Raw genomic sequence first — 18,167 nt, forward strand, 5'->3', positions numbered from 1 at the left:
CATTCCCAGTACCTGTGGCAATATTTAGGTCTCCACCCCTCCGTCAATAGTCCTCGGCTCAGCCTCCCAGACATTGTAGGAGCTGTAGACCTCAAAAGAAGAGGTCCTGTTTAAGTGTGACGGCAGATCAGATGTTTGCTTTACCTTATCAAAAGTTGTTTGGCAGTAAAATTGCCTGCATTCGTGGTATGGAAAATTTTGCCTGATTTGCTTTTAGGACATGGAGCAGTGTGCATGCTCAGGGTGACCATCAAGTCTTTCACGCTTTCTGGGAATGTTGTCTTCGCAATGTTCTCAAAGGCTCCAGACAGGCCAAAGCTGCCGATCTCAGTTGGAGCACAAGCGGACGTGCACACAGTACTTAATAATTGCTGAACTGAGGTGTTCACCTTGTACGAGTCGTTATGGTGACTCACCTCTTTCACCTGCCGAAAGCATGCTGAGCAGGTAACCAAATATCTGTAGACTTTGGCACGTTCGCTGCCACAATAGGTTGTGCTCTATATTGTGCTCCGGGCAAAGTTTGCCCGGCAAACAGTTACGGGATCATTCGTCATATGATTGTGTCACATGATGGTCGTCGTGCTGAGTGTCACTGGCCAGGAACGACCAGTGACTGCAACTTGCAAGTAGTGTCACAACTTAATGTGACATTACCGTATTCAATAAGGTCAAGTTGAACAAGGTAGTGATTTTTGAAAGCATTTCCTAGTCTGTGGCAGGCATTCTGGGTAGTGTTCGCATTGCCACCGCAGCTGGCCATGGCCTTTGTAACCTGCTAGCAGCCCTGGCGGGCAGCCACTGCATTTGGGGGCATGTGCATGTCGACATGCCAGGCTGGCATCTCCTAGCGCTCGGATGGGCATCTGCTAGTAGCCGCGCTGCGGCACCGGCTAGTTATATAACTGTGCATCCCTCGAAGGCTGGCTGGGCATATGGGCTGCAGCACATGGACCAAATTTGTGTGAGCATCGTCTTGTCCTGCAGGACTCTCTCCACCATGCCCACCGCTCTCGATTTAATGTCGAGAATTTTTACCATGCAAGGGGGATACGTTGCCAAATTTGGCGCCTGAGGCCGACTCGGGTGGGCAGGGGCACTACTGGCAGATATTGAACATAGCCAGCTTATAACTCTGTGGATTCCTCATTGGTGTTGAACGGCGAGATAGTGGTGTGAGAGGCACAGGGCAGGAGATGCCGTATGAAAAAGTTGAAAAGTTGGTACCCAGCGAATTGGTTCCGATCTGAGAAGGAAAATGACAGTCACGCAAGCGCGCACAAACCCCCAGTAGCTCATCCTCGGCACATATCTCGAAGACAGACCTGTGACGATCAGCTGTCGATACGTGCTGGTCGGCAGCAACGTGGCAGTAAGGCAGGATTCCCATTGTATCTGCCTTGGCACAGCGAACTTTGGGGAAGCGGCATGGAAGGCCCGTTCTGATTATCTGGTGCATTGCAGAAATCTTCTCGCAGTAGAATGGACACGAAGGAGTTCTTTACGGAGTACGGCGAGGCCAATCGCTACGCTATAAAGGAGGTCATCGGCAAAGGCAGTTATGGAGTGGTGTGCTCTGCGGTGGATATCAAGACAGGGGAGAAAGTGGCCATCAAGAAGATCCACAACGTGTTTGATCACGTCTCTGATGCCACTCGCATCCTGCGGGAAATCAAATTGCTGCGCCTTCTGCGGCACCCAGGTCTGTGCTAGCTTCCAGGAAGAAGTTGGGGTTGGGACATCTGGGTTCGGCAGCAGCCAATTTGTGCTGGGAGATAATACGAATAACACATTGCATGACCGCAGATATTGTGGAGATCAAGCATATCATGCTGCCACCCAGCCCTCGAGAGTTTAAGGACATCTACGTTGTCTTTGAGCTAATGGAAACTGACCTGCACCAGGTAATTCTCGCTTCTACGTTAGCGTGCTCCGCAAGCAATGTTTTGTGGTGATTAGGAGTGAAATTTACTTGCTGTTGGCCACCTGGACCGGAAGGATCTCTCCAATCCATGTCTCCACGCTTACAGGTCATCAAAGCCAACGACGACTTGACACCGGAGCACCACCAGTTTTTCTTGTATCAGATGCTTCGAGGACTGAAGTACATCCACACAGGTAGGGCGCTGTGGGTTCCACCACTGCCTATTTCCTGGTTGTACCCTCTAGGCAGTTGTAGATTTGCTGAGCGAGGCTGTGCACGTGCAGCTAAAGTGTTCCATAGGGATCTCAAGCCAAAGAACATCCTGGCAAACGCGGACTGCAAGCTGAAAGTCTGCGACTTTGGCCTGGCGCGGCCGTCCTTCAATGACATGCCGACCACAATCTTCTGGACAGACTATGTGGCCACCAGATGGTGGGTCGTCTCAGCTAAAGCTACGTGCTTGGCATCCAACAATGCGTTCAAAGGTCCTGAAAGTCCAGAAAAGTTCTCACCGTCCTGAGAATGTCCTGTGCACACAGGTATCGGGCGCCAGAGCTGTGCGGCTCCTTCTTCGCAAAATATTCGACAGCGATTGACATCTGGTCCATAGGCTGCATATTTGCAGAAATCCTGTTGGGCAAGCCGCTGTTCCCTGGCCGCAATGTGGTGCACCAGCTGGAGCTCATCACTGACCTCCTGGGCACGCCCTCGGCCGAGGTCATCGCAAAGGCAGGCGCCTCGACCACATGCTCCTCCTATTTGTTCGAAAGCCTGAAGGCCATCCGCGCCACAGTGTATTACACAGTAGGCCATGCAATTTTGGTAGAGAAGTTCAGATGTTTCAAGACAGAGCGTGATGTGTGAGGCTGACTAAGGCTGTGGTGGCATGCAGGTGAGGAACGAGAAGGCGCGGCGATTCCTGATGAACATGCGGCGCAAGCCGGGAGTGAACCTGGAGCAGTATTTCCCGCGCGCGGACCGGGGCGCGCTGCGGCTGCTGAAGCGCATGCTGGCCTTTGACCCGGCGGAGCGGCCCAGCAGCGAGGAGGCGCTGGCCGACCCCTACTTTGCGGGCCTCAGCCAGCCCGGCCGCGAGCCCTCCGCGCAGCCCGTCTCCAAACTCTCCTTCGACTTCGAGCGGCGCAAGCTGACCACCGACGAGGTGCGCCCGTGAACGCGTCTGTGGTCATTCTCACACAACAGCGTTGCACCACCGGCGCTAGCGTGACCAATGGGGGGCAGGATATCAGCATGGGAAGCAGCGTGAGTTTGAGAGAGGCCTGATATTGTGTACGTCGCGCAGGTGCGGGATCTGATATACAGGGAGATCCTGGAGTACCACCCGCACATGCTGGCAGACTACTTGAGCAACAAGCAGCAGACCAACTTTGTGTACCCCTCCGCGGTGGACAACTTCAAGCGGCAGTTTGCGCACCTGGAGGGGGGCGGCCTGCCCGGCCGCGTGCCGGGCCACAACGGCAACCTGGGGCAGGTGTGTGCAAGCCACATACGTTTCCAGCCTCTTCTTATTATTGGCTGTGTGCAAATGCTGGTACACAAACAGCACAACAAAAGACATGCAGATGCTCAGCACATTTACTTTGTGTGTGCGCAGGCTACGAGCCTGCCGCGGGAGCGCGTGAAGGACTTCCAGACCGAGGCACAGCGGTACGTGCCGCAGGTGTGGGACCGGCAGGGGGCGCGCGCGGCCGTTGAGAGCATCGGCAGCGGCGTCGGCAAAATGAGCGTGGTTGAGGGCAACGGCTACCCACGGCCCCCCACCGCCGACATATCGCGCCAGCAGAACCTGCTGCGCTCCAACAGCTTCCAATAGACGCCCCTCCGCGCCCGGCTGAGCTTCTCCTCTGCCAGAGGCCAGGGCAGCTGCTGCCCAGCGTGCGCCGCTGGCTAACGGGGGCCCCCAGCTGGCCAGGGAAGCACTCAGCCTCACAGGGCAGCGAGGAGTGTGTGCAGAGCTGTGGCTGCCATTGAGGGGTAGCGGCAGCGCGGGTGCAGTGGTCGCACACGCTGGTTTCTCCGGGACATGGCGGGCCATGCCCCTCAGCGTGAAGGGCCCTGCCTTGGTGAAGTATGCCGCACTAGGAGGCCGATCTAATCTAATCGACTCTTTTCTGCGTTCGAGTGTATCCTTTCCATGGGGTTCTGTCTGGCTGTAGTCCTTATGTACAACAATCTGATCGTTTGGCAGGGTCACCGTGCTGATTGCCGATAGCACACCTAGGGGATGTTGATGATGGGTTGGGCAACTTGACAAGAGCATCCCAGTTGAGAGCATGCTGAGAAGTTTTCGACTTAGATGGACTGACCTTGACAGGAGCAGTTGATGAAAGATTAGAGGATGCACAGCCACAAAGTAGCTTGGGAGAGGATGGGGTTGTTCAGCAAAGCAAAATCTTTTTGGAATGGCAGTGTGGTTCAGTCCAGAAACTGGGTCATCCTGATGCTTTGGAGTGTGTATTTTACATGCCTCAGCACCACTGTCTGGGGAACGACCATTTGCATGGTCATGGCTGTCAGCATGATGCTGCAGTACCCAGTGGGTCCGACCCACTGGGGTCAAAGAGTCCTTGGTCTTGCGCAAAAGTAAGGTATAGTGTGACTGCAGTTGACCAGCATGAGGATTACAAAGATTATGTTATCTTATAATAACTTTTGACAAGGAGACACTAATGCAATTCGAAGAAAAGACTGAATGAGTGGGTGTGTGACCCTTGCCAAGCGTCACACCGTGACGGTGTATCAGTGGCCCGGCCCGCTGTCCCCGGCCGGGGCAGCTGTAGCGCTGCAGAGCGTCATGCTTGACTGAATTTCCATTGATCAAAGGAGTTCTGGCCAAGGCTTGCATGTAAAGAAAACATCCGAGAGATGAAGTCTTGACAGTGCAGTTGGGTCAAGGCTGGCAGGATGACGTAAAGATCACCTAATGCACAGTTGGCTGACCTACCTGAAGCCTGGAACCTGAAGCTGCTTCCCTCGGAACAGATTTGAGCTTTTTTTGTGACCAAAAATATATCTCACGCGTGCAAACACAATTGTGAAGGCACGCAAGGAGTGCGGTAGCAACGTGATCTTCACCTGACATATCTTGAAGAAGAGGAGGACCGTGTGTGTCCGAAAAGATAGCATTGCTCCAGAAAGGGTGCACGTTTGAAGTGAATCTTCAAGCCGTCTGCCTGCCCAGCAGGAGACAACCAGTACAGTGGTGGTGTACCCGTGCAGGTGACATATTATTACATTCGCAAAACCTGCGTCGTGCTTGTGTCTCCTGCAATAGACACGAAGTAGCTATTTGTTAGGATTGAAAGCAGAATCTTGGTGATTGAACTGCTTTAGCAATCGTCCTCCATGTATTTAGGATCGCTTGCTTGGCAGATTTGGAACTCCAGGATCTGGCGTCTCTCAGTTTCAAGACTATGCTTGTATCTGCTGCTTCAATGTACTACCTTCAGGCAGTGACTGAGACCCAATCAAGGCGCTTCTATGAGAGTCTCTCTTTTTCTTCAACACCACATCCAGCTGATGCTTATTTGCGCCTATGACCAGGGGCTGAACAGCCACCATGTCAGGCATGGCGGAGTACCGTCGCCAGAAGGAGCTTGAGGAGGCGCGTAAGGCTGGTATCGCGCCGGCAGCTGTGGATGAAGAGGGGAAAGAAATCAATCCTCATATTCCCCAGTATATGTCCAGTGCGCCCTGGTGCGAACCGTCCTCCGTATTTCCCCTCCTGACAATCTCTCTGAACCTCCCAATGCATAGCCATGTGATGTGCTTCGCTTATGCACCAAGCAAGCTGGGGCGTGGGGTGATAATGCACGGGCTGTCACCACAGGTACTTGAACAACGACCAGCCATCGCTGAAGCATCAGAAGGATTGGCGCACGCATGCCAAGGACGAGGTCGGCAAATTCTATGACCGCGGTGCCAAGGTCTTCCAGGCCAAAAAGTTCCGCAAGGGCGCATGCGAAAAGTGAGTCCTGTCCGGGCCATGCTGCTTTCTCTCGACATGAAGAACACCGGCACACGCAGCTGTGAGCAATTGGCCAGGCCTTACTAAAAACCTGGGTCTCGCATTAGACCTTTTACTGGGCTATTAATGTGGTTGTGCTTGTGCTGCAGCTGCGGGGCAATGTCGCACAAGACCAAGGACTGCATGGAGCGGCCGCGCAGCAAGGGCGCGAAGTGGACCAGCAAGCACATCGCGGCGGACGAGAAGGTGGAGGACATCTCGCTGGAGACGTACGAGGCGCGCCGCGACCGCTGGAATGGCTATGACGCCTCTGAGTACACCCGCGTCATGGACAGGTGCGCTGCGTAGAGTCTTGAGCACTGCTGCCCTCTGTCGGCTGTGGGAATTTTGCAGCATCGCCAGATTGGGAGAATGTGCTCTCAGTCAATCGGTGTAGACTGAGGATGAATTGCAGATGGACTCGTACCTCTGACAATCGCGGGGCCGTGGATTTGGGGGTTTATGGGCGGTGATCGTAATGGATGCTGTAGGGCACGCCCCTCACACCCTGTAGAGCAAGGGCTGTGGGGGGTCGGCGAGGGTAGAGCAAGGGGATGAATGCATGGGGTGGTGGGCCTGTTCAGGTATGAGAAGGTGGAGGAGGCGAAGCGGGCGATGCGCAAGAAGGCAGAGCTGGAGAAGCGGTTTGGCAACGGCGAGGCGGCCGGCAGCAGCAGTGAGGAGGAGGAGGATGACGACCGCGAGGACGAGGACAAGATCACCGAGCAGGAGGAGGCTGGTGCGCTGCCTTTGCATCCTGAGTCAGCACGCCCATATCCTCTGTCTCTAATAAATTACTGCAATTTACCATTTTTTTTTTGCAATGCGTGCATGTTACATGCAGTATTCATGCATGCACCGGCACTCATGTGGATGAAAGAGTCTCATGTCGAGGTATGCACTGAAGCTGACAAGTAATGTTTCTCTGAAGACCTGCGGATTATTGTCAGAGATATAGTCAAAGTCCTGAGCTCATAAGTGCATGCGCAGGGTTTGGCAAGGTGGAGAAGCGGGTGCGGACAACAGCGGGCGGCGCGTCGGGGTCGGTGCGCAACCTGCGCATCCGCGAGGACACGGCCAAGTACTTGTTGAACCTGGACGCCAACAGCGCGCACTACGACCCCAAGTCGCGCTCCATGCGCGAGGACCCGCTGCCCTTCAAGGACGCCTCCCAGAAGGCCTTCCAGGGCGACAACTTTGTGCGCCGCTCTGGTGACTACTACGACATGGAGGCCCTGGCCGTGCATTCCTTCTCCGCGCACGACAAGGGCCAGGACATCCACATGCAGGCCGCCCCCAGCCAGGTGCGCCCCTCTCACACCTCACCCCCATTTCCTCACTGCCTCCTCGTCGGCAGCTTCCCCGTAGCTTCACAGTATAGCGTTCCTCCTCATGGCCAGGGCTTGAGGTGTTGGGCCTGACTCGCGGGGAGCCTCCCTGTGTCTCTCTCATAGTGTTGTTTGGCCTGGTGGAGGAGCTGTCAAGGTGTCTGGATTGCGTGGTGCATGCTGCAAGGACAATAGTCAGCAGCAATGTCTGGGACGGCGAGTTACTGGCCTGGGTGTGGGTGGTGCTTGGCAGGCGGAGGCGCTGTTCCAGCAGTTCAAGGCGAAGAAGGAGGTGCTGCAGGGGAAGAGCAAGGAGCAGGTCATGGCCAAGTACGGCAGCGCCGCCAAGCAGCCCGACGACGAAGTGCTCGCGCTCGCGCAGAGCGAGAACTACGTCGAGTACAATGCACAGGTGATTGTCTCCTGCAATAGAGCCATCAGCAAACATGCCTAGTGTCCTATTTTTTTGCACTGCATGCTCTTGGTTATGGTTGCAGGGGCTGACATGGGGCTGATGTGGCAGGGGCGGGTGATCAAGGGGGAGGCTGGCATCAGGCGCTCGCGCTACGTGGAGGACGAACTCATCAACAATCACACATCGGTGCGCCCGCAGACTTGATCTTGCTCTTGACATATGCCAGCAGGGCGTGTGTGGGGAGGGTGGAATGCAATCAGTCTTGGGTGCCCTGGAACTGCCAATACTATGTGGCCGGAATGCAGGCTCTTGTGCGGATTGGTGACCTGGGGTTGGATGTGCACAGGTGTGGGGAAGCTGGTGGTCGAGCGGGCAGTGGGGCTATGCCTGCTGTCATCAGTGCGTGAAGAACAGCTACTGCACGGGCGCGGCAGGCCACGATGCGGCCGCAGAGGCTGTCGCGCAGATGGAGGCCAACCTCATCAGCCGCGCCGCCGACAACGCGGCCGCCGCTCGCTCTTCTGCAGCGGTACGGCCCCCCCATCCAAAATGTGCAGGCTGCAGTGTACAAATATCAATATCAATATCATACACATGGTATCTTGTATAGTAGTGGGCCTTGGCTGGGGGGGCCGGTTTAAATACCGAGCACCATGCCCACAGTTGAGTGGGTCTTGCTTGGATTTGGCGAGTCCAACAAGGGGCAGGATTGTGGCAGCCTATAATTGCAGCTTGTCTGCAGACGCACCTTGCCTTTTGGCAGGGAAAGCTTGTAACAATAGCAATATGAAGTGTGCTGGCAGTGGCTGCAATGGGAGTGACAAAAGTGTCTGTGCTGCAGGCGCCTGCCAGCAAGAGCGACGTGTGGGGAACGGATGTGGGGGATGTGACACTGGATGAGGAGAAGCTGAAGGCGGCGCTGAAGAGGGAGCGTGCAGCTCAGGCTGCAGCAGTGGAGAAGGATGAGAGGAAACGCAAGTACAACTCGCTGGCGGGCGGCGAGGAGGTGACTGCAGAGGAGATGGAGGCATACAGGATGACCAGGGCGCGCGCAGATGACCCCATGGCCAAGCTGCTGACCACCGCAGACGACGACTGAGCAGCAGCGCCTGGATGAATGCCGGAGGGGCTGCTTGTCAGCGCACGAGTATCACTGGTGTGTGCATGCCTGTGTGCATGTTGTGAGCCGAGTGCAATGAGCGAGGTTTACACTGACAGTATGCGAGCATACTGCACTAAGCCGGCACTCTCAGCTTTTGGAGGGAAGCAACATTCTGACTCTTGTACCATAATCCTCTGATCTGTGAGCAAACAATTGACATGTTGCATTAATTGCTGTCCCATCTAACTTTAATTAGCAAAGCATGCAGGACGTGACGCTCTGCATTTCTTGTCAGATCCAAGACATCTGTAACAGCTTTGACGGAAAACCTTTCAATTCGTTTTTGTTCGGACAAGTATAACCAGAATTGACCGAAGAACAAGCTTGACATCCTTATTGGTACAATACCCTGCACTGGACACCGAGCACGACCTCAACTGGTACTGCCAGGTCAGGTGCTGGCATACGCGCAGCAGAACCTGTCCCTGTCAGCAACGAGCAGGGAGGTGCCGTCCTTGTTCCACCGGACATCCAGCGCTGCAAAGGTGCGGTGCGGGATGTGCATGCATGATGCTCCAGCCGGGGACCAGAGGAAGATGCGCGAGGTGGCGCTCACGATGGCAAGCTGGCTGCTGTGTGGGTTCCATGCCAAATCTCGCACTGCGCAGGCCTGCTGCAGAACTGCGACCAGGTCCAGGCGGCTTGCGTCCCACACCCACACCGCGCCCGCCATGTTGTCGTTGCGCGTTGCCAGATACTTGCCGTCCGCGCTCCACTCCATGCGGCCTGTGCGTGCGAGCGGTCTCCTTCAATGCTCAATGGATTTGGCTTTCAAGATACCTCCAAGCATCTCACTCAATATTGGAACATGCTGTGGCAAAGCGAGTCTGACTGAATGACCAGGAAGACATGACATAGGCTCTATAACTTTCTATTCAAGCAGACATTGCCCCATTGATTCAGCTGAAGTATGCCGAGGTCGCAGGACTGCCTAAGAACAAGTTGTAGAGGACTGTACCGATGCCAATTTTGGGGTTGGGCTTATCGATCGGCGGCTTGACACTGCGCAGGCGCGCATGCAGCGTCTGCACAATGTAGTGGGATTTGGTGTCCGGCCGGGGGGCCTCCACAGCAGGGGCTGCGTCTGCTTGCTGCGATCTCGCGCTCGCCATAATTGACACCCTCTTCCCCTGCACTGCCTTGCCCGGGGACACGCACCCACCTGGATTGACATCACATCACATGTACAAAACATGGCAACATGACCTGTTGTGGTCAAAAATTGCTAATATTGCAGTAATGCTCAGGTACTATTGCTATAATTCTCTGTGCCCCAAGGGGTGCTCTCAGCAAGGCATACAGGGCTCTGCCAGCAGCAGAGCCTGAATGGACAATGATTTCATCTGCTAGTAACATCACTTAGATGCCTTTTCACACCTCTTCACCATTCTTTCGGGTGAAGTGGGCGGCACACTCATGGGGTCGGGGAAGAAGAGGGCACCTGGCCTGGGGCGAGCTGCTGCGGTGAGTCGCGGCTGTGGCTGCTGGGGGGCTGGGGGGGCTGTGCGCGGAGGCGGGTCTTCCACCTCCTCGTACACCACCAGCTGCTCGCTGTCGGGCACCACTTCGCAGTGCGCCAGCTGCGCGCACGGCTCCCACGTCTCATTGTCCAGCAACCGCACCTCCTGCGCCAGCGATCGAACCCGGTCAGATTCTAATACTCCTAAACAATGTTGAACTGGTTCGGTTTATAGAAAGCGTGCCTGCATCATGATGCTGATTTTGTTGCCGTGCTGGCAGCTGCAAATATCCTTACATAGGAGCCCAACTGGAGCCACAGACTATTGGCAAACTTCCCGGCCTGAAAGTGCAAGCTGTGCCAGAATTGGCACAAAGTCGGTGACGAGTCCCCTCTATTTCCCTGCGCTATTGTCCTCCCAGCCATGGCAAAAGTCCAGGCAGGCGCCAGGTAAAAGAGCGGCGCACCTGCTCGTAGCTGCCGACAGCCAGGAGCTGGCCGGTGGTGGACCAGGCGACGGATTTGATGCCGAGGCCGTCGGTGTGCGCGCGGTGGCTGGCGAGGCAGCTGCCATCCAGGCCGTACACGAGCACCTGGAACTCCAGCGCGCTGTCCCACACCGCAAAGCAGGTGCCGTCCGGGGAGAATGCCAGCCCCGCCGCGTCCTGCGTCGGCAGCGCCACGTGCGCCAGCGGTTGCCAGCCCTTGGCTGCAAACAGGCTCATGAAGTCCTTGCAGTCGTGCCTCTGCGCCCGCAGCACACTTGGTGAGTTCTCCACAGTTTCTCCAGCCTTTGATGTCGCTGCACAGCGGCCGCCATGCCACCCTGTTTCTGGGCGACAGTGCAGTGATACGTGCTGTCTACTTGAGAACGTGCGGAGCAAGTGGCGTACCTCCAGCAGCGCCATCAAGGACCCATCTGGGCTGAATGCAAAGCCCCTGTCAGAGAACTTGGGGCCATTGATGTGCAAGCAGGTGCGGTTGACAAGCGACCAGATGGTCATGCGAATCTGGAAGTCGGCCACCAGGATTATGTTCTGACCGTCAGGGCTCCAGCGCGGCGCATTCACCCCCGCAGGCCCCTCATCAATCTTGCATGTCCACTCCGGATCCTTCACGCTCCACACCTGTTGCCCAGCCCTCAATCATTAGGCACCTTGTCAAGGATGGGTGCCGGTACAAGCATGGAAGAAGATTGCAGGCCTGTAGTCTGGTGGTGTGGGCTGGTGACACCCTCGTAGAGGGTCATTGAGGCACACGTGCTTGCAGTCAGCGATGGGCCCCCACCTGCACTATGGGACGCTGAGTGAGCCCACAGAGAACGTACTCTGACCGGCAGCACCATTCCAGATGCTTTATTCTGTCCAGGCAGGAATATAACTGCACGACCTGCAGGGTGTCTACATCTCTCACTACGAGCTTGTAGTCCTCTGCTGTTGCAAGATACCTCCCATCTGGGCTGTAGGTTGGAAGACATCCCGAGTACCTGTACGCCTCACTGCAGCACAGCCAGAAAGGATGTTAGAGAACAAGATGAAAATCAAATCCTGGTAAAAAACTCATTGCGAATTCATCTGGGCACCTGAAATCCATTTGTTTATGACGATGGGACGTTTAAGAAATACTATGAACGAATGACGCCACACATCACACAGTTGGAGAGCGTTGAGCGGGCAGATTTCTTCGTTTCGACAGCCCATGCAAGAGTCAGGGCACCATGCACCGTGTGATACTCCTGCTACGAGGATAATTTGCAAACCATGATGATGACGATGTGAGAAGGTTGGTGATATTCCACAAAGATCAGATGGCATTCCCGCTGAAAACGGTGCACCTGGAGGTGACTCACCTCACCCGTAGGTTCTTGAACCTTCCCAAGGATTTTTGGCACCTCGAACATTTATTCGAACAGTGTTCCTCCATGCATGCTGACTTTGCCTAGTTATTAGCTTCTCAACCAGACATGGTGATTGAATACCGGTATCAACTTTGCTAGCAACTTGCAGCAACTTGATGCGGCATCACTGCCGCGCCTCACTGGATGTGTCATTTGTAAACCATCATGATGACAAGAACAAGCGCAATGGCGAATGAACTTTTGCTTGCCATCATGATCAATGCATTCCTGGGCTGGCGGCACAGTAAAGAGGGAGGTGCACGCACTTGGAAAGAGTAGCTTCAAAGAATTCTGCTAACACATTCTGCTAAGTTGGAAACATCTTCTCTCAAAGATGAGCAATCAAAAGATCTCTGTCAGGTCTCTGCAAACATTGTCTGCCCAGCAGCATCGTCATGTATATCGACCCGCAGCACATGCCGGTGCCTACTGGGTTTCTGCGGGTTTCTCTGCGGCCTTCCGCCGCGCCAGCTCAGCCTCCAGCTCAATTATTGACAGGTTGTTCAGTGCCGGTGCAGGGCTGGCCGCCTTGTCAGCCGCCTGGCCGCCGTCATATTGGGACGTCTCCTCCTTGGCCACCGGCTGCACCGGCGGCTGGCCGCCCCACGCCGCGGCCGCCGCCGTCGCGCGCTTGCGCTCCAAGTCAGCATCCATCTCTGCTGCCAGCTCCCCAGCAGTGGTGCTCGAAGCGGGCTCCTCATCGCCCTTTTCCTCCTGCTCACGCCATTGGCCATTGGACATCCGTGGCAGGCAGAAGCCCAGAGATCAATCCTGGATGTAAGGACCATCGGCATGAGGCTAAGGAGAGCAGGGGAGGGCGGCATGCCTGCTTTGGAGGAAGGGGCCTAGGCTCTGGTGTGACGCTGTTCCTGAGCTCTGAGCGGATGTTGTCCAGCCCAATCTGCTCTTCAAGAGACGACTTCAGATCGGTCGAAACGCTCACGATCTCCCTGATCGTCGGCTGAAACGCCTTCAGCGTCTTCCCCAAACCCTTCACAGCCTGCGCAGCACCCGCACTCAGATCCCATTAGAAACATTCCTTATCACATGCCATCCATAGTCGAGAGCCATAATCAAGAGATTATAATGTTCAAGAAGAGCACATGAAAGATATTATTGCGCACCTCAGCGAGTCCTTTGGGTCCAAACACAATGAGGGCCACCACACCAACCAGCACTGCCTCTGGTGCCCCCACTCCAAGGAAAGCAGTAGTTGTCACCTTGACAGCACAGCAGATACTAGGCTTAGTAAAAGAAATAGAGATAGTATCAAGATCCTGCCTTACAGGAGTGACCACACCTTTCTACGCCCTGCTTTGTGGACACCTGTCCTGGGCCTGACTGCTCCACACAGGCCTGAACCTGCACAAGCGTGAATGCTTGATCAAACATAATTGCGATGGTGATTAACCCACAAACTGGAACATGATGTTGTTGTCCCAAGCTGAGCTGACATTGCCAGACAGGTCACCTGCGGGGGAGGCAAGCCTGAGTCCTGTGCAGTTCAGGGCCGATGGCATCCTTCTCGATATGCCTACTACTCTGTGACAACAGCATGCTTCGGTAAAGGGCCTGTAAGCAGTATTGGCTGCATATCGCGGTACAATTGTGCACTTTGTCTGCACACATGCTGTTGCCCCGCGCATGCAATATTTTCCGACTTCCATTGTTACCAATATATTGGCTTGCGTTTTCAGACTGAATTTCTGCTCACTGGATCTCTCAGAAAGCTCAGAAGCTCATCTGCCAGGTCAGCCTCAGTAGTGGTACCTCACCGGTGAGTAAGGATAAGATCGCCTCTCCATCTCGCACTCTGGCGCGCCAGTGTTCATCGACCGTGCCGAGACGACACAGGAGTGAGAGGATATTTGGTGGGAACAGCAGTACGGCATCGATACGATGCAATCTTTGACTGGGCAGGTGGGCCAACCTTGCCCATGCGAACGAGAATCGAGACCATCAAACCTTTTCACCCCTATCATGACGCAGAAGGAGTACTTGTCTGATTCCGGGATTTCCTATGGTGTTTAAGGACTTTGTGCCCTGATGTAGGCGAGCATTCTGCGTAAAACTCCATTCAGAAGCGAGTTCACCGGACAAGATCTGCAGATGAAGAGCACAGCTGCCACATCGACCCGATCAGCGGTGCAGGTACAAGCTGCAGTTGTCACGCAGCGCCTCAAGGCTCGGCCAAACACGGGAACTCAAAAGATCGGTGGTCTTAAGAAGAAGACTGGCACACAGCCTATCAAGGCACCTGGGGTTGGGACACAAGTCAAGAAGGTGAAAGTCACACCACCCCAGCAACACCTCGTCAGTTTGCTGTGTATGTCTGGTACTAGATGCATGATGTGTGGCAGCACTCATGAGTTGCAGGGACCTGCTTGACGTGCTCTGTTGCTTCGCAGCTCACGTCTATTGACATGTTTGGCGAGAAAGGAAAGGGCTTCCGTCCCAGGCAGAGTGCCGTACCGCGGGCAGCGCCAGCCCTCCTGTCCAGGTGCTGCCTCCTGCTTGTCTGTCAGCTCTTACCAATTGTTCTGCTTTCACATCGCAACTACATTCTGTTGTTGAAATGCCCCTATTGTCTGCAACCAAAAGCAGAGCAGTGCTGTTCTACATGCAGGGTGGAGCAGCTGAGGCTTCTATCAAAGGCAGAGCAGGCAGGTCTGCTGTCACTGGCAGAGAAGAACGGCCTGACGCTGACCTTCATTGAGAGGTCGGGTCTCCTGTCAAAGGCAGAGGCTCTGGGGCTCCTTTCAGCTGCTGCGGATCGGTAAGAAGGGGTTTGCAGATCTCTTTATTGCGCTTCATTTTGACAGCTGTACATCATCACATATGCTAAGGGATCGTGCGCTGTGCTGTCTGCAGCAACACGCCAGGAGCTTTGACGACACTTGCACTTGCTCTCTTCATCCTCGGTCCAGCTTTGGTGTACTTTGTGCCCGACACTTCCAGCGGCCTCATTGCCGCCCAGGTGGCAGGTGCCCTACTCTGCGTTGCCGGCGGATCTGCGGCATGGGGAGGGGCATCTCTGATCGGTGCTCTGCAGAAGGATTGAGTTGGGGTCTGCTTTTCATCCATGGTCCCTTGTGTGTTGGTCTAGTCTCAAGAGAGAGGAAGTGTGAGGACATGCCAAGTTGGAGGCGTTGCCAACGAGGCAATCAGAGCCGTGCATGGCATGTGTGAACATTTGTCATGCAGTAATTCTCATAGCTTCAAAGTTTTGCAAGTCAAGAGGACTCCTCGGATGTCGAATAGTGTTTGGGTTGAGAAGATACTGCCTTGCGTCAACAAGGGAAAATCACAAAGAGTATGCAGAATGTTGATACAAGATGAGCGTGAACTAAATTGAGATACTCTACCAAGGTTGGTCTCCTAAAATCATCATGTGGTGATAATTTGACTCGATCAGCAATCACAATATTACATCAATGACAAAATTGATGAGCACTGTACTCATGAAAAAATTAATGTTACGTCATGGCATTATTGTTGCTATACTTCCTAAACAAGTATCTTCAAAAACACTGTGAAAACTACAAGACAGCTCTTTTTAACTGTTTAGTTTCTACATCTTGCAGTCTGGCCAGACACTGGATGTGCTCGCCGCTCTATGCACTGCCCGAATCACAGTCACCGCACACTGTGCTGGCAGCACCGGTGCGGCAATTTACAAGCCACTGTGCACACGGCACGTGCCATATGATGCATGTGATCAAAGTTGAATAAGCTAGGCCCTATTACACCCTCTGCGATAGTGAATGCCCATCTAAAAGATGCTGCATTGCCATCAACGCATCCTCCAGCGTGTGAACATGCTGCAGACACATCACACATGGGTCAGTCCCACGCTATATGACAGGAGATGTTTGGCACAGCAGGCAACATAAATCAGCAACATCTGCAAAGCAGCTACATGCCACGCGCCGAAGCCATGCACGAAATTGATGCTCACATAGACGCTCTCCTCCTGCTGTCATGCAAAATACCATGCACTGCAATATTCTGGAGGTGCTGATGCGGATCTCACTGTGGGGAATGTCAGCCGCTCCACGATGTAGTCAGTGGCTCGCCGGACGCGCACATCTGCTCCCAGCCTGTCTATGGAAATGAAGGCCGCATCGTCCACAGCGCTGCCAGGCCGCGACAGGGCTTGCCTCAGCCCCTCAGAGTGGGTCTCGTTCAGGACCTGCAGCCCCCACCAGCAATCACATGCTGTTACACTTCGAAGAATCCTTGCACACCTCGAGAAGACTTTGCTACAAAACTATCCTTTTGGGCTCGTTTCTGCAAGCATTGCCTGATGTTGAAGGTCTCACCTGCAGTGTGTGGTGGGGGTCTGATGTCACTATCTCGTCGGGCTTGGCTGCCACATACTCGCCCACATCCACCCACTGCACTGTGCCAAAGCCGCCCACAAAGTAGATGTCCGATATGCTGTGCATCCGGAAGAACATGAAGTTGCCGCTCACCCATCTGTTCTTCTTTTCTGTCGCCTGCAGAAGGCACAAGGATCTAAAGTGAGAAACTTTGCCTGTGGCATCAGCAGAGTCTGGTGGTTGCAAAAAATTCACGCCTGCTCAAGCTGGCGAGGATGCCAAAACCTTGCCCGTAGAGATTTTCAGCAAGTCTGGAATCCCTGAAAGTCTGGTTTTTAGACAGTGGTATGTCCCACGTGAGGGGATTTCCAGCCACGTGCAGAAACAGAGCAGCAAGGTCCTCTGCTTGCTGGGCAAGGGGGCTCTGGGCAGGGGCGGGCACCTGCTTGTGGAGGAAAATATCGCGGGCAGGCTCCTGCAGGTGCTGGGGCAGCTGGTAGACGTCGCCGAAGATGGTGACGCGCGCGTTGGCCAGGCCGGTCCAGCCAGGCATCTGCACAACCAGGCTGCAGCGCGGGTCCTCCATGATGTTGCGCGTGTGGATCGCCAGCGGGGACAGGCAGAATATGGGGTAGCCCGCCTCGTCCGCCGCAAAGTCCACCAGCGTGCCAAAGGGGTACCCCGCCCGCCGGTGGTGCATCCCCGACATCACCGTGCACAGGTGCGCAAACTGCGCCTGCTGCACCTGTGGCCACATCGCCGCCACATCAGCGGAATTCCCCCTGCTTACTGATCGTATGCTGCAGCAGGAGGGAAATAACAGTGCACAGGGATCACTTTCATCACGCATGGACAGCAAGCTCCCTTTGCAGTGAGAGAGGCTCGCACCAGGTTGCGCACAGCCAGTGGAGGTGGAGGCAGGTCATATCTGTGGGTTGCATTCTTCACGCCACCTGCAATCAGAAGTTGACACCGTCAGTGTAGCAGTAGGGCAGCGATAAGACCGGCCGCGAGTTTGACCACCGCACATCAGTGCCTGACCAGGCAGAATTCTAGAACATGGATGCTGGACACAGGTATGTTATCAGGGTAGGCATGCATCACTCCAGCCCCCGTCTATTTCAATGATGCCTGATGGTGACACCCCGACAATCTGATGTCTGGACAGAGCAGCACCGACACAGGCTGCTGGAGGCCTTCGATAGTCTGAGGCAGCTACCACATCTGGCTCGCGTGCTAGCGCCAAAGACTGCCCTCCACGCGATTCCGCAAACAAGCCAGCCTCTTGCCGATCTAGGTCTAGCTCTGCAAAGGTGCTCAGCTCGTTGGTCCGTGCTGCAAGGACCAGACAAGGAAAGCCATTTCAGAGACCAGAAAACAGGTAATTACCTGTAAGCGTTGATTGGCCATGCTGTAAGCCTACAGTCCTCGATGGCCTCTCCAGGTCGCGAATGGGAGGGGTCAAGTTACCTTACAAACAACATTTAGCAAACATCATTGGTACTCCTTTTTATGTCGACAAAATGCATGATTGGATATAGAACCTAAAAAGCTCTTTCGACGAAAACATTTTCGTTAATGAATTCTACGCTGATGTAATTCTACCAGAGCTTTATGGGCACACCTGTACTTC

The 18,167-nt window shown here is 54.6% G+C and overlaps 5 protein-coding genes across 5 annotated transcripts; 3 read left to right on the plus strand and 2 right to left on the minus strand.

The window, feature by feature from the left end:
* The first annotated feature begins 1,141 nt into the window (after nt 1-1,141).
* COCSUDRAFT_54284 (kinase-like protein) lies at nt 1,142-4,808 on the plus strand. The gene is made up of 9 exons (XM_005645422.1): nt 1,142-1,377; nt 1,465-1,702; nt 1,807-1,904; nt 2,031-2,118; nt 2,209-2,356; nt 2,464-2,653; nt 2,817-3,086; nt 3,228-3,416; nt 3,540-4,808. Exons 1-9 carry the CDS (start codon nt 1,204-1,206, stop codon nt 3,756-3,758), a joined length of 1,614 nt encoding a protein of 537 aa, XP_005645479.1. The 5' UTR covers nt 1,142-1,203; the 3' UTR covers nt 3,759-4,808.
* A 119-nt stretch (nt 4,809-4,927) lies between these two features.
* On the plus strand, nt 4,928-8,793 carry COCSUDRAFT_30554 (hypothetical protein; the record flags this gene model as incomplete). Its single annotated transcript, XM_005645423.1, has 10 exons — nt 4,928-5,164; nt 5,489-5,641; nt 5,775-5,912; nt 6,062-6,247; nt 6,536-6,690; nt 6,942-7,255; nt 7,533-7,691; nt 7,803-7,880; nt 8,041-8,259; nt 8,599-8,793. The coding sequence occupies exons 2-10, from the start codon at nt 5,505-5,507 to the stop codon at nt 8,791-8,793; spliced, it is 1,581 nt and encodes a 526-aa protein (XP_005645480.1). The 5' UTR covers nt 4,928-5,164; nt 5,489-5,504.
* Nucleotides 8,794-9,247: 454 nt separating this feature from the next.
* Nucleotides 9,248-11,779, minus strand: COCSUDRAFT_18096 (hypothetical protein; the record flags this gene model as incomplete). The annotated part of the gene is made up of 6 exons (XM_005645424.1): nt 9,248-9,582; nt 9,815-9,995; nt 10,383-10,481; nt 10,783-11,061; nt 11,209-11,442; nt 11,603-11,779. Coding segments are annotated over 6 exons (1,305 nt in total), but the record flags the coding sequence as incomplete, so codon positions are not given.
* Nucleotides 11,780-14,044: 2,265 nt separating this feature from the next.
* COCSUDRAFT_33943 (DUF1118-domain-containing protein) lies at nt 14,045-15,706 on the plus strand. The gene is made up of 5 exons (XM_005645425.1): nt 14,045-14,132; nt 14,265-14,495; nt 14,621-14,712; nt 14,839-14,988; nt 15,084-15,706. Exons 2-5 carry the CDS (start codon nt 14,322-14,324, stop codon nt 15,271-15,273), a joined length of 606 nt encoding a protein of 201 aa, XP_005645482.1. The 5' UTR covers nt 14,045-14,132; nt 14,265-14,321; the 3' UTR covers nt 15,274-15,706.
* A 485-nt stretch (nt 15,707-16,191) lies between these two features.
* Nucleotides 16,192-17,494, minus strand: COCSUDRAFT_18374 (hypothetical protein; the record flags this gene model as incomplete). Its single annotated transcript, XM_005645426.1, has 4 exons — nt 16,192-16,404; nt 16,535-16,711; nt 16,977-17,279; nt 17,423-17,494. Coding segments are annotated over 4 exons (765 nt in total), but the record flags the coding sequence as incomplete, so codon positions are not given.
* Between the last annotated feature and the right edge of the window lie 673 nt (nt 17,495-18,167).

The sequence above is a fragment of the Coccomyxa subellipsoidea genome, assembly GCF_000258705.1.
Source record: "Coccomyxa subellipsoidea C-169, whole genome shotgun sequence".
NCBI classification, from domain to species: domain Eukaryota; kingdom Viridiplantae; phylum Chlorophyta; class Trebouxiophyceae; family Coccomyxaceae; genus Coccomyxa; species Coccomyxa subellipsoidea.